This window comes from Oncorhynchus tshawytscha, linkage group LG21 (genome assembly GCF_018296145.1).
Source record: "Oncorhynchus tshawytscha isolate Ot180627B linkage group LG21, Otsh_v2.0, whole genome shotgun sequence".
In the NCBI taxonomy this organism is placed as follows: Eukaryota; Metazoa; Chordata; class Actinopteri; order Salmoniformes; family Salmonidae; genus Oncorhynchus; species Oncorhynchus tshawytscha.
In genome coordinates this window covers 35673320-35689440 of record NC_056449.1, presented here as the reverse complement: position 1 = coordinate 35689440, position 16121 = coordinate 35673320, and the positions used below count along the sequence as shown (strand labels likewise).

At 46.7% G+C, this 16121-nt stretch overlaps 1 protein-coding gene across 7 annotated transcripts in view; it reads right to left on the bottom strand.

Moving 5' to 3' along the window:
• The window catches only part of LOC112221237 (glucocorticoid receptor), a 68348-nt gene that overhangs the window by 15542 nt on the left and 36685 nt on the right, over window positions 1–16121 (bottom strand). For 5 of the 7 annotated variants that reach the window (XM_042303408.1, XM_042303414.1, XM_042303413.1 and 2 more), the window contains 2 exons: window positions 3304–3482; window positions 1997–2113 (listed from right to left, as the gene is read on the bottom strand). In XM_042303408.1, coding sequence (XP_042159342.1) covers window positions 1997–2113; window positions 3304–3482 — 296 coding nt within the window. The remainder of the gene's footprint in view (window positions 1–1996; window positions 2114–3303; window positions 3483–16121) is intronic. The other 2 variants (XM_042303410.1, XM_042303412.1) reach the window with 1 other exon arrangement.

Genomic DNA, 16121 nt, shown 5'->3' with positions numbered 1-16121 from the left:
AACTGACATGTGATCTACTGGTTGTGTGTATGTACTGACATGTGATCTACTGGTTGTGTGTATGAACTGACATGTGATCTACTTGCTGTGTGTATGAACTAACATGTGACCTACTTGCTGTGTGTATGAACTGACATGTGATCTACTTGTTGTGTGTATGAACTGACATGTGACCTACTTGTTGGGTGTATGAACTGACATGTGATCTACTGGTTGTGTGTATGAACTGACATGTGATCTACATGTGTGTATGAACTGACATGTGATCTACTTGTTGTGTATATGAACTGACATGTGACCTGCTGTGTGTATGAACTGACATGTGACCTACTTGTTGGGTGTATGAACTGACATGTGATCTACATGTTGTGTATGAACTGACATGTGACCTACTGGTTGTGTGTATGAACTGACATGTGATCTACTGGTTGTGTGTATGAACTGACATGTGATCTACTGGTTGTGTGTATGAACTGACATGTGATCTACTTGTTGTGTATATGAACTGACATGTGATCTACTGGTTGTGTGTATGAACTGACATGTGATCTACTTGTTGTGTGTATGAACTGACATGTGATCTACTTGTTGTGTGTATGAACTGACATGTGATCTACTTGTTGTGTATATGTACTGACATGTGATCTACTGGTTGTGTATGAACTGACATGTGATCTACTGGTTGTGTATGAACTGACATGTGATCTACTTGTTGTGTATGAACTGACATGTGATCTACTTGTTGTGTGTATGAACTGACATGTGATCTACTTGTTGTGTGTATGAACTGACATGTGATCTACTGGTTGTGTGTATGAACTGACATGTGACCTACTTGTTGTGTGTATGAACTGACATGTGATCTACTTGCTGTGTATATGAACTAACATGTGATCTACTTGTTGTGTATATGAACTGACATGTGACCTACTTGCTGTGTGTATGAACTGACATGTGACCTACTTGCTGTGTGTATGAACTGACATGTGACCTACTTGCTGTGTGTATGAACTGACATGTGACCTACTTGCTGTGTGTATGAACTGACATGTGATCTACTGGTTGTGTATGAACTGACATGTGATCTACTGGTTGTGTGTATGTACTGACATGTGATCTACTGGTTGTGTGTTTGAACTGACATGTGATCTGCTGGTTGTGTGTATGAACTGACATGTGATCTACTTGTTGTGTGTATGAACTGACATGTGATCTACTTGTTGTGTGTATGTACTGACATGTGATCTACTTGTTGTGTGTATGAACTGACATGTGATCTACTTGTTGTGTGTATGTACTGACATGTGATCTACTGGTTGTGTGTTTGAACTGACATGTGATCTACTGGTTGTGTGTATGAACTGACATGTGATCTACTTGTTGTGTGTATGAACTGACATGTGATCTACTGGTTGTGTGTATGAACTGACATGTATGTGGAACTGATAGATACACTGTATGTTCATGTTTTAAATGTATGTAAATTGTGAAGTGTTTTGTCTGTAATGTATTATTTGTTATGTGTCGGACCCCAGTAAGACTAGCTGTCGCCATCAGCGTCGACTAATGAGGATCCTAACAAATCAAAATCATCGCTGCCATGAGACAATAAAACAAGGTAAAATAGTGTACCTTCCAGGTTCATCCCTGCCATGAGACAATAAAACAAGGTAAAAAAGTGTACCTTCCAGGTTCATGCCTGCCATGAGACAATAAAACAAGGTAAAATAGTGTACCTTCCAGGTTCATGCCTGCCATGAGACAATAAAACAAGGTAAAATAGTGTACCTTCCAGGTTCATCCCTGCCATGAGACAATAAAACAAGGTAAAAGAGTGTACCTTCCAGGTTCATGCCTGCCATGAGACAATAAAACAAGGTAAAATAGTGTACCTTCCAGGTTCATGCCTGCCAGGAGACAATAAAACAAGGTAAAAGAGTGTACCTTCCAGGTTCATGCCTGCCAGGAGACAATAAAACAAGGTAAAATAGTGTACCTTCCAGGTTCATCCCTGCCAGGAGACACTTGCGGAAGCGGCAGGCTGGACAGTTCTTCCTTCTGATCTTATCGATGATGCAGTCGTTCCTCCCAGCACACAGGTAGTTGTGTTGCCCTGAGAGACAAGAAAAAAATCATTTAAATGACTTTTTAATTATTTTTTATAAAGTACTATATTCTTGACAGCATTTCCCCCTTGCATCATACTGGATCAGCAAGCCTCCCACTGGCAAATAAAATTAGCATTTTCTTTATAACAACAGGCACAGACAAGTACAGTATTATTTATGATATGCATAACGAACACCATTCCATGGTGCCAAAGGTGTACCAGTATCAGTTGTCCTACCATCTCACCCCTTGCGAATCCTTTTGGGGCTCCTGAGTGGCGCAGCAGTCTAAGGCACTGCATCTCAGTGCTAGAGGTGTCACTACAGACCTGGTTCAATTCCAGGCTGTATCACAACCGGCTGTGATTGGGAGTCCCATAGAGCGGCGCACCGTCATTGTAAATAAGATTTTTTTTTTCTTAACTGACTTGTCTAGTTAAATAAAGGTTAACTAAAACATGATACATTTTCTGGGTGGCAGGAAGCTCTGGGCTATACTGGGCTGTCCACATCAACATCTGTTGCGCCTTGCGGTCAAGGGCGGTGCCATACCAAGCTGTGATGCAGCCAGTGAAGACGCTCTCGATGGTGCAGCTGTAGAACATTTTGAGGATCTGAGGGCCCATGCCAAATCTTTTCAGCCTGTTGAAGGGGAAGAGGCGCTGCCATTCCCTCTTCACGACCGTGGGGGTGCGTGTGGACCATGTTAAGTCCTTCGTGATGTGGACGCCAAGGAACTTAAAGCTACCGACCTGCTCAAAAAACAGCCCTGTCGATGTGCATGGGGGGTGTGTTCTCCCCTCTTTCTCCTATAGTCTACGATCAGATCCTTGATCTTACTGACGTTGAGGGAGAGGTTGATGTCCTGGCACCACACTGCTAAGTCTCTGACCTCCTCCCTGTAAGCAGACTCATTGCTGACCGGCGATTTAGATTTTATGTCACTGGCCTACACAAATAAAACAAATCCTACCTCGCCAGTATCTACCGTAAACAAACATCGTTCCATGACACCACAGTACAAGGTGTCTTACCATCTCAGTCCTTGTCACAGGCAAGTATGATGATACATAAACCACACATCGTTCCATGACATCACCAATGGTAGCCCAGTTCCAGATCTGTTTCTGCCAACTTGGCAAGATAGTAAAAACAGATCTGGGACCAGACCATATGAGTTGTCCTAGCATCTCACCCCTTGCCCCTGTACCTTCCACGGCTCTCTTGAAGAACACCTTGCAGCTTCCGCAGGTGAGCACCCCGTAGTGACAGCCAGACGCCTCATCTGAACACACCAGACAGACCTTATGGGTGGTCCCGGCCTTGCCCTGGGTTGTACATGACGCAGCGCCACCACCATGCTTGGAGGTAGAACTGCATTGAGAGGAGAGCAGGGAAGAGGAGAGGGAAGAGAGGAGAGGAGAGGGAAGAGAGGAGAGCAAGGAAGAGAGGAGAGCAGGGAAGAGAGGAGAGGGAAGAGAGGAGAGAGGGAGGAGAGCAGGAAAGAGAGGAGAGGGAAGAGAGGAGAGAGGGAGGAGAGCAGGAAAGAGAGGAGAGGGAAGAGAGGAGAGAGGGAGGAGAGCAGGAAAGAGAGGAGAGGGAAGAGAGGAGAGCAGGGAAGAGAGGGAGGAGAGCAGGGAAGAGAGGGAGGAGAGCAGGGAAGAGAGGGAGGAGAGCAGGGAAGAGTGGGAGGAGAGCAGGGAAGAGAGGGAGGAGAGCAAGGAAGAGAGGGAGGAGAGCATGGAAGAGAGAGGGAGGAGAGCAGGAAAGAGAGGAGAGCAGGAAAGAGAGGAGAGGGAAGAGAGGAGAGCAGGGAAGAGCGAGGGAGGAGGGACAGTCAGTAACAAGTGTGATTTTCTGAATGAATACAAAAATAATAACTTTGCAATAAGTGCCAAATACACACTGATGATGCTCCTGGGATTCTGAAAACATTCCCACAGAGGCAGAGCAGAGTCTCTTAACTTTGGACCAGCTCACCTAGAAGCATGTGGCCTGAGCTGGAACACTGTAACAGCAGGGGACCTCAACACATGTATTCCCCTCTGCTCTTGAAAAGCATCCCTTCTACATTTTCACAGCACGCCTAGGGTTATATTAGTTTACAAACATACTGTATGTGAGCTAAACAAACACATATTCCAAACAAGGCAGGGGCTTTGGCACGTCTATTGTTACACTTCCTACAGTTGAGATCAGATCCACTACATTTACTCTGGAGCTTACAACCATACCTGTGTGCTTGGGTGAGTTTCCTTTTTCTGAAATACATTTTCCTTTAAGATCCAAAGAACAAATATATAAACAGTGGTAGGATCACCATACCTGATGTCAACAGGTAGCCTAATGGTTAGAGCATTGGGCCAGTAACCAGCAGGTAGCCTAGTGGTTAGAGCATTGGGCCAGTAACCAGCAGGTAGCCTAGTGGTTAGAGTGTTGGGCCAGTAACCAACAGGTAGCCTAGTGGTTAGAGCGTTGGGCCAGTAACCAACAGGTAGCCTAGTGGTTAGAGCGTTGGGCCAGTAACCAACAGGTAGCCTAGTGGTTAGAGCGTTGGGCCAGTAACCAACAGGTAGCCTAGTGGTTAGAGCGTTGGGCCAGTAACCAACAGGTAGCCTAGTGGTTAGAGCGTTGGGCCAGTAACCAACAGGTAGCCTAGTGGTTAGAGCGTTGGGCCAGTAACCAACAGGTAGCCTAGTGGTTAGAGCGCTGGGCCAGTAACCAACAGGTAGCCTAGTGGTTAGAGCGTTGGGCCAGTAACCAGCAGGTAGCCTAGTGGTTAGAGCGTTGTGCCAGTAACCAACAGGTAGCCTAGTGGTTAGAGCGTTGGGCCAGTAACCAACAGGTAGCCTAGTGGTTAGAGCGTTGGGCCAGTAACCAACAGGTAGCCTAGTGGTTAGAGCGTTGGGCCAGTAACCAACAGGTAGCCTAGTGGTTAGAGCGCTGGGCCAGTAACCAACAGGTAGCCTAGTGGTTAGAGCGTTGGGCCAGTAACCAGCAGGTAGCCTAGTGGTTAGAGCGTTGTGCCAGTAACCAACAGGTAGCCTAGTGGTTAGAGCGTTGGGCCAGTAACCAACAGGTAGCCTAGTGGTTAGAGCGTTGGGCCAGTAACCAGCATAACAGTTCCTAGAATCACACAGTTCTTTGAATTCTATCTAAAGCACACAGAATGTTGCAGATAGAAATGTCATGATTAGAGCTACCATGATCACTTTCTCTACAAGTCAGAGAGGCCTGTCTGTTCTATATAATTCATTTCTATATGACTTTGAAGGTTTCTCAACATGTAATATGTTTGAGGTGCCCTTTCCCACTAGGTGGAGCAGTGCCTTGCTGCAGTAATGTGCTGCTACTTCCTCTGCTGTAGTCTCAGCCCCCCCCCACAACCCCCCACCCACTCCTGTTTACTGCTAAGCCCCAGCCAGCCACAGCAGGAGCAGCAGCTACGCCCACTGTAGTGAGCCTGAGCAACACAGACTCAGGGCTGTACTGAGAGGAAATGACCTACTGCGCCACAGCGGCAGCAAACCTCAACCGTCTGCCACAACACAAACATCTGGTCTATCTTCATCTGATCAGAGACTTTTAGAAGACAGGCTGCTTCTCAAACGACACGATTAGGAGACTGCTGCTGAGACAGTAGAGGCACTCAGAGCATACAGTTACAACTACACCTCATTACCGACTGCTGCTGAGACAGTAGAGGCACTCAGAGCATACAGTTACAACTACACCTCATTACAGACTGCTGCTGAGACAGTAGAGGCACTCAGAGCATACAGTTACAACTACACCTCATTACAGACTGCTGCTGAGACAGTAGAGGCACTCAGAGCATACAGTTACAACTACACCTCATTACAGACTGCTGCTACTACTACAACTACTACTGCTGCTACTACTACTACTCCAACTACTACTATTACTACTACTGCTAGTACTACTACTGCTACTACTACTAGTACTACTGCTGCTGCTACTACTGCTGCTACTAATGCTGCTACTACTACTACTGCTGCTACTAATGCTGCTACTACTACTACTACTACAACGGCTACTGCTACTGCTAGTACTACCACTGCTACTACTACTACTACCAGTACTACTACTGCTACTACTACTGCTACTACTGCTGCTGCTGCTGCTGCTGCTGCTGCTGCTGCTGCTGCTGCTGCTGCTGCTGCTACTGCCAGCAGCAGCAGCTGCTACTACTGCTGCTGCTGCTGCTGGTGCTGCTGCAACTGCTGCTGCTACTGCTGTTGCTACTGCTGCTGCTGCTGCTGCTGCTGCTGCTGCTGCTGCTGCTGCTGCAGCAGCAGCTGCTACTACTACTACTACTACTACTAGTACTGCTGCAACTACTACTGCTACTACTATTACTACTGCTGCTACTACTACTGCTACTACTATTACTACTGCTGCTACTACTACTAGTACTGCTGCAACTACTACTGCTACTACTATTACTACTGCTGCTACTACTACTGCTACTACTATTACTACTGCTGCTACTACTACTACTGCTACTACTACTACTACTACTGCTACTATTAGTACTGCTGCAACTACTACTGCTACTACTATTACTACTGCTGCTACTACTACCGCTACTATTGCTGCTACTACTACTGCTACTATTGCTACTACTACTACTGCTACTATTGCTACTACTACTACTACTACTGCTGCTACTACTACTGCTACTACTACTACTACTACTACTGCTGCTACTACTACTACTACTACTACTACTGCTACTATTGCTGCTACTACTACTACTACTACTATTGCTGCTACTATTGCTGTTACTACTACTGCTCCTGCTACTACTACCACCACTACTACTACTACTGCTCCTGCTACTACTACTACTGCAACTACTACTGCTACTACTACTGCTACTATTGCTGCTACTACTAGTGCTGCTACTACTACTGCTACTACTACTGCTACTGCTACTGCTACTACCACCACCACTACTACTGCTACTACTACTACTACTGCTCCTGCTACTACTACTACAACTACTACTACCACTACTATGCACTGAGCTGGCCAACAAACCTGTCTGTCTGTCTACTTCCCATATATAGTGCACCTTCTGCACCATGGTTGACCAGTAAGGGCACTACAGCACATTCGGAAAGTATTCAGACCCCTTGACTTTTTCAAAATGTTGGTACATTACAGCCTCAATCTACACACACCCCCTAATGACAAGCCAAAAACTGTTTTTTGGAAATATCACATTTACATAAGTATTCAGACCCTTTACTCAGTACTTTGTTGAAGCACCTTTAGCAGCAATCAAGCCTCGAGTCTTCTTGGGTATGACGCTACAAGCTAGCACTCCTGTAATTAGGGACTTTCTCCGATTCTTCTCTGCAAGCTGTCAGGTTGGATGGGGAGCGTCGCTGCATAGCTATTTTCTAGTCTCTCCAGAGATGTTTGATCGGGTTCAAGTCCGGGCTCTGGCTGGGCCACTCAAGGACATTCAGAGAATTGTCCGGAAGCCACTCCTGCATTGCCTTGGCTGTTTGCATAGGGTCGTTATCTAGTTGGAAGGTGAACCTTCGCCCCAGTCTGAGGTCTTGAGCGCTCTGGAGCAGGTTTTCATTAAGGATCTCTCTGTACTTCACTCCGTTCATCTTTCCCTTGATCCTGACTAGTCTCCATGTCACTGAAAAACATCCCCACAGCATGATGCTGCCACCACCATGCTTCACCGTAGGGATGGTGCCAGGTTTCCTCCAGACATGACGCTTGGCATTCAGGCAAAATAGTTCAATCTTGCTTTCATCAAACCAGAGAATCTTGTCTCTCATGGTCTGAGAGTCTTTAGGTGCCTTTTGGGAAACTCCAAGCGGGCTGTCATGTTCCTTTTACTCAGGAGTGGCTTCTATCTGGCCACTCTACCATGAAGGCCTGATCGGTGGTGAGCTGCAGCGATGGTTGTCCTTCTGAAAGGTTCTCCCATCTCCACAGAGGAACTCTGGAGGAACCAACGGGTTCTTGGTCACCTCCCTGATCAAGGCCCTTCTAACCCCATTGGTCGGTTTGGCTGGGCGACCAGCTCTAGGAAGAGTCTTGGTGGTTCCAAACAGCTTTCATTTAAAAATGTGCCTCGACACAATCCTGTTCCGGAGCTCTACGGACAATTCCTTCCACCTCATGGCTTGATTTATTTCTCTGACATGTACTGTCAACTGTGGGACCTTATATAGACAGGTGTGTGCCTTTCCAAATCATGTCCAATCAATTTAATTTAACACAGGTGGACTCCAATAAAGTTGCAGAAACATCAGATGATCATCAATGGAACCGGGATGCACCTGAGCTCAATTTCGAGTCTCATAGAAAAGGGTCTGAAAACATATGTATATAAGGTATGTTTAAAAAAAAAATGTTTTTTTAATAAATTTGCAAACATTTCTAAAAACCTGTTTTCACTTTGTCATTATGGGGTATTGTGTGTAGATGAGGAGAAAAATACATTTGATCCATTTTAGAATAAGACATAAAAATGTGTTAAAAGTCTTGGTCTGAACACTTTCAGAATGCAGTGTATATGGAGGAACAGTGAGCCATTTAAGATGCAGGTCTGGTCTCTGGTGGTTTAAAACATCCACAGTTACTTAGCCCTGAGACATGGCTTGTAGACTGTAGAGTAGGCCCGAGCCATCAAAGTGTAAAATGCTACCAGTTAAATCAAGTGGAGGTATGTTGTTACCATCATCATTAGGGCCAACCCACTCAGCCAAGGGAGTCAGAATCAGTTGGGTCTGAGGAGCAAAGTAATGACTTCAGTCCAGCAACACTCAACCAGTCAGCAGTATAAATAACCAGTCCAGCAACACTCAACCAGTCAGCAGTATAAATAACCAGTCCAGCAACACTCAACCAGTCCAACAACACTCAACCAGTCCAACAACACTCAACCAGTCCAACAACACTCAACCAGTCAGCAGTATAAATAACCAGTCCAGCAACACTCAACCAGTCAGCAGTATAAATAACCAGTCCAGCAACACTCAACCAGTCCAACAACACTCAACCAGTCCAACAACACTCAACCAGTCCAACAACACTCAACCAGTCCAACAACACTCAACCAGTCCAGCAACACTCAACCAGTCCAGCAACACTCAACCAGTCCAGCAACACTCAACCAGTCAGCAGTATAAATAACCAGTCCAGCAACACTCAACCAGTCCAACAACACTCAACCAGTCCAACAACACTCAACCAGTCCAACAACACTCAACCAGTCCAACAACACTCAACCAGTCCAGCAACACTCAACCAGTCCAGCAACACTCAGCAGCATATTTAACCAGTAAGAGTAGAGTCTGTCTGTCTGTATAGGTCTGTCTGTCTGTCTGTATAGGTCTGTCTGTCTGTATAGGTGTGTCTGTCTGTCTGTATAGGTCTGTCTGACCCAGACCTTGTTCACAATATTACCCTTTACACACTGCTGAGCCAAACGGACGTATACTGGACGGGCTGGATGAGCAGACGACCTGAACTCTGCTGCTGCCAGTCCCAACCAGAACAGAGTCATCATGATCCTGCTCAGAGCCGCTGTGGTTCTGACCCCGATCGTGTGACACTTTTATACCCTTTACACACTGTTGAGCCGACCTTTACAGGGCTGGCCTGACTACGCATCCGCCATACCGTGGGCTTGACCTTGGCTATGTCCCAAACGGCATCCTAAACAAACCCGAAAAACCTAATTTCTGGCTTCTCATCGCTTGTGTTCCAAATAGGATACTATTTCCTATGGGTCCTCGTCACAAGTAGTGCACTGTACAGTAAATAGTATGACATTTGGAACACAGCCTATAAGAAGACAGAAATATGAAATGTGTTTTTCCGGGTTGGCAGCGCTACATAGATCAGGGTTGCATGACAAAGAGGGAAGACACAATTTCCTCTGTGAAAGCAAATGCTGCTCAGAGCAGAGCTTCAAGACTACAGGAAGCTCTTCCATTCCCTCACATAGTCTTCGATAGGACAAGAAAGAGAAGACGACAGGGGAAGTCAAACTCTTTCAAACTCCCTGCACCAAGCAAAAAAATATTAGGCTAATTGTAAGGAGATTTTCTGCAGTGTTTGCTGAGGTTTACTCTGTAAAGCCTTACTCCCTACAGGATTTTACAGACACTCCCCTACCCGTGGCTTTCTAATTTAGTGTATATTAGTGTACCGTCTGGGCACAACCCATGTGGAATTCTGAGTCTCCGGCAGCGTTTGGAACTGCTGATCTGTGGCCGGGAACGCTGGGTTAAATCTCAGCCTACGCTGCCCTTCAGTCAGTAGACTTCTTGTCCCTAACGGAGACATGGATCCTCCCAGAGAACACTGGGTTAAATCTCAGCCCTTCAGTCAGTAGACTTCTTGTCCCTGACAGGGACATGGATCCTCCCAGAGAACACTGGGTTAAATCTCAGCCCTTCAGTCAGTAGACTTCTTGTCCCTGACGGAGACATGGATCCTCCCAGAGAACACTGCTACTCCAGCTGCTCTCTTCATCTGACTACGTTTTCTCTCATAGTCCGAGAGCATCTGGTCATTGTGGTGATGGCACAGGGCTACTCATTTCTCCCGACTGGAGATTTTCTATATTCTCCCTCACTTACCTGTCCAGCTCCTGATTTGAATTCCATGTTGTCACTGTTCACTTGTCCACTCAAAATTAACATGGTCAACTTTCAACCCACCAGGTGCCTTTAAAGAGTTCCCTTAAATGAGCTTGACCTTGATAAGCTATACTGAATAAAAATATAAACGTAACATTCAACAACGTCAAAGATTTTACTGAGTTACACTTCATATAAGGAAATCAGTCAATTTAAATGACTTCATAAGGCCCTAATTTATGGATGACATATGACTGTGAATACAGATACGCATCGGTTGGTCAGAGTTACCTTTATAAAATAAAAAGGTAGGAGCATGGATCAGATAACCAGTCAGTATCTGATGTGAGGATCAGAAAACCAGTCAGTATCTGGTGTGACCACCATTTGCCTCATGCAGCGTGAAACATCTCCTTCCCATAGAGTTGATCAGGCTGTTGATTGTGGCCTGTGAAATGTTGACCCACTCCTCTTCAATGGCTGTGTGAAGTTGATGGATATTGGCAGGAACTGGAACATTCTGTCGTACACATCGATCCAGAGCATCCCAAAGAGGCTGAATGGGTGACATGTCTGGTGAGTATACAGGCCATGGAAGAACTGGGACATTTTCATGTTCCAGGAATTGTGTACAGATCTTTGCAACATGGGGCTGTGCATTATCATGCTGAAACATGAGGTGATGGTGGTGGATGAATGGCACGTAAATGGGTCTCAGGATCTCGTCACAGTGTCTCTGTACATTCAAATTGCTATTGATAAAATGCAAGTGTGATCATTGTCCATAGCTTATGCATGTCCATACCCCCACCCCACCATGGGACACTGTTCACAACGTTGACATTAGCAAACCGCTCGTCCACACAACGCCACACACACCGTCTGCCCGGTACAGTCGAAACCGGGTTTCATCTGTGAAGAGCACACTTCTCCAGCGTACCAGTGGTCAGCGAAGGTGAGCATCTGGCCACTGAAGTCAGTTACGTCGCCAAACTGCAGTCAGGAAAAGACCCTAGTGTGGACGACGAGCAGATGAACTTCCCTGAGACGGTTTCTGACAGTTTGTTCATAAATTCTTTAGTTGTGAAAACCCACAGTTTCATCAGTTGTCCGGGTGGCTGGTCTCAGACGATCCCGCAGGTGAAGAAGATGGATGTGGAGGTACTGGTTTGTCATGGTTACACTTGGTCTGCGGTTGTGAGGGCAGTTGGACATACTGACAAATTCTCTAAAACGACGTTGGAGGCGGCTTATGGTAGAGAAAATAAAAGTATCTGGCAACAGCTCTGGTGGACATTGCTGCAGTCAGCATGCCAATTGCACACTCCCTCAAAACTTGAGACAGGTGTGGCATTGTGCTGTGTGACAGAACTGCACATTTTAGAGTGGCCTTTTACTGTGCCCTTGGTATGCCACACCTGTCAGGTGGAAGGATTATCTTGGCAAAGTTGAAATACTCACTGACAGGGATGTAAACAAAATTGCGCACAAACAGAGAAATAAGCTTTTTGTGCGTATGGAAAATGTCAGATCTTTTAACACTTTACATGTTGCGTTTATATTTTTGTTCAGTATAATATCATGGCTCAACGCTCTTCGTACTGGGCTACATCAACCTCCTGACGTCTATATTCGATTAAATTATTTTCAACTTTTTCCTTCCCCTCCTTGCCTATTTTGACCTCACTCATTCCCAGTCCCCTCCCACTCACAAGGCAGACAATATGCTGGACCTCATCTTTACTAGAGGCTGTTCTCCTACAAATCTCACTGTAACCCCCCCCAGGTCTCTATTCTACTAATCTCAGTGTAACCCCCTCCAGGTCTATATTCTACTAATCTCACTGCAGCCCCCTCCAGGTCTCTATTCTACTAATCTCACTGCAACCCCCTCCAGGTCTCTATTCTACTAATCTCAGTGTAACCCCCTCCAGGTCTCTATTCTACTAATCTCACTGCAGCCCCCTCCAGGTCTCTATTCTACTAATCTCAGTGTAACCCCCTCCAGGTCTCTATTCTACTAATCTCAGTGTAACCCCCTCCAGGTCTCTATTCTACTAATCTCAGTGTAACCCCCTCCAGGTCTCTATTCTACTAATCTCCCTGCAGCCCCCTCCAGGTCTCTATTCTACTAATCTCACTGCAACCCCCTCCAGGTCTCTATTCTACTAATCTCACTGCAACCCCCTCCAGGTCTCTATTCTACTAATCTCACTGCAACCCCCTCCAGGTCTCTATTCTACTAATCTCCCTGCAGCCCCCTCCAGGTCTCTATTCTACTAATCTCACTGCAACCCCCCTCCAGGTCTCTATTCTACTAATCTCCCTGCAGCCCCCCTCCAGGTCTCTGATCACTACTTTGTTTCCTTTTCTTTCTCCCTTTCCTCCAACCCTAGCCACTCATCCCCTACCCAGATGGTTATGTGTCGCGGCAGTCTTCGATCTCTCTCTCCTATCAACTCTGCCTTCTGCTAAATCCTTCTCCCTCCTGTCTCCTGACCCTGCCTCTTTCAGCCATACTCTCCTGCCTTTCCACATCCTATGACTCACACATTCTCCCCTTTCTTCCCGGTTGGCTTGGCACTCCACTCTTGCCCCATGGCTGAATGACTCATTGGGAGCTTACAGAAGCGGGCTGAGGGCAGCTGAGTGAAGGAAAACTCAACTAACTCTAACTTCCGAAGAACCCATCATCCTTTCACTCCCTCCTCTCTACCTTCTCTTCCTCGGTCTCCGCTGCTAAAGCTACTTTCTATCAGTCTAAATTTCCTCGCCAGAGGAAAGGCTTTTCCTCCCACCTTAATTCTTCACCCCCCCTTCTCAGCAGACAACTTTGTTAACCCCTTTGAAAAGAAATAGATGACATCTGCTTCTCATTCACTCAGCCTATTGAGTCCACTGGTCCCCACACACAGAACTACCCTTAACGCCTTGACCTCTTTCTCAAGATGAAATCCTGTGAGTAGTGAGGTCTGGCCCGACAAACCGGCTTGCTCAAACCTGTTTCATTATCATCTGAAACTCCTCTCTTGAACGCCAAAGCTTTATTTTGTGATCTCCCAAAATAAATGGAATCTCTTTGTTTGACGAGACCTTCAGTCAGTGAATCAGGCTGCCTCCTTAGTAAGTGGAGGCGTTTTGCCATACATGCTTTCAAACTACAGTAAAAACCCTTAATTATGCCCTTTACTAGAAGTCGGCAGATTAATCAGCATGGCGGATTAATTAGGGCCGATTTCATAACAATCGGTAATGGGCCTTTTTGGACACCAATTATGGACGATTACATTGCAATCCACGAGGAAACTGCGTGGCAGGCTGACCACCTGTTACTAGAGGCTAATCTGAAAACAAGACTCCCTAAATTTTATCAGCATATCGATTGCGCAACCAGGGGTGGAAAAACCTTGGATCATTGTTACTCTAACTTCCGCGACGCATATAAGGCCCTGCCCCGCCCTCCTTTCGGAAAAGCTGACCACGACTCCATTTTGTTGATCCCTGCCTACAAACAGAAACTAAAACAAGAAGCTCCCACGCTGAGGTCTGTTCAACGCTGGTCTGACCAAGCTGACTCCACACTCCAAGACTGCTTCCATCACGTGGACTGGGAGATGTTTCGTATTGCGTCAGATAACAACATTGATGAATACGCTGATTCGGTGTACGAGCCACTGCTTTTAATCAGGGCAAGGTGACTGGTAACATGACCGAATATAAACAGTGCAGCTATTCCCTCCACAAGGCTATCAAACAAGCTAAGCGTCAGTACAGAGACAAAGTAGAATCTCAATTCAACAGCTCAGACACAAGAGGCATGTGGCAGGGTCTACAGTCAATCACAGACTACAAGAAGAAAACCAGCCCCGTCACGGACCAGGATGTCTTGCTCCCAGGCAGACTAAATAACTTTTTCGCCCGCTTTGAGGACAATACAGTGCCACTGACACGGCCTGCAACGAAAACATGCGGACTCTCCTTCACTGCAGCCGAGGTGAGTAAGACATTTAAACGTGTTAACCCTCGCAAGGCTGCAGGCCCAGACGGCATCCCCAGCATGCGCAGACCAGCTGGCCGGTGTGTTTACGGACATATTCAATCAATCCCTATACCAGTCTGCTGTTCCCACATGCTTCAAGAGGGCCACCATTGTTCCTGTTCCCAAGAAAGCTAAGGTAACTGAGCTAAACGACTACCGCCCCGTAGCACTCACTTCCGTCATCATGAAGTGCTTTGAGAGACTAGTCAAGGACCATATCACCTCCACCCTACCTGACACCCTAGACCCACTCCAATTTGCTTACCGCCCAAATAGGTCCACAGACGATGCAATCTCAACCACACTGCACACTGCCCTAACCCATCTGGACAAGAGGAATACCTATGTGAGAATGCTGTTCATCGACTACAGCTCGGCATTCAACACCATAGTACCCTCCAAGCTCGTCATCAAGCTCGAGACCCTGGGTCTCGACCCCGCCCTTGTGCAACTGGGTACTGGACTTCCTGACGGGCCGCCCCCAGGTGGTGAGGGTAGGCAACAACATCTCCACCCCGCTGATCCTCAACACTGGGGCCCCACAAGGGTGCTTTCTGAGCCCTCTCCTGTACTCCCTGTTCACCCACGACTGCGTGGCCACGCACGCCTCCAACTCAATCATCAAGTTTGCGGACGACACAACAGTGGTAGGCTTGATTACCAACAACGACGAGACAGCCTACAGGGAGGAGGTGAGGGCCCTCGGAGTGTGGTGTCAGGAAAATAACCTCACACTCAACGTCAACAAAACTAAGGAGATGATTGTGGACTTCAGGAAACAGCAGAGGGAACACCCCCCTATCCACATCGATGGAACAGTAGTGGAGAGGGTAGCAAGTTTTAAGTTCCTCGGCATACACATCACAGACAAACTGAATTGGTCCACTCACACAGACAGCATCGTGAAGGCGGCGCAGCAGCGCCTCTTCAACCTCAGGAGGCTGAAGAAATTCGGCTTGTCACCAAAAGCACTCACAAACTTCTACAGATGCACAATCGAGAGCATCCTGGCGGGCTGCATCACCGCCTGGTACGGCAACTGCTCCGCCCACAACCGTGCTTCTACACCTGCATTGCTTGCTGTTTGGGGTTTTAGGCTGGGTTTCTGTACAGCACTTTGAGATATCAGCTGATGTACGAAGGGCTATATAAATAAATTTGATTTGATTTGATTTGTAAGGCTCTCTTGAGGGTAGTGAGGTCTGCACAACGCATCACCGGGGGCAAACTACCTGCCCTCCAGGACACCTACACCACCCGATGTTACAGGAAGGCCATAAAGATCATCAAGGACAACAACCACCCGAGCCACTGCCTGTTCACCCCGCTATC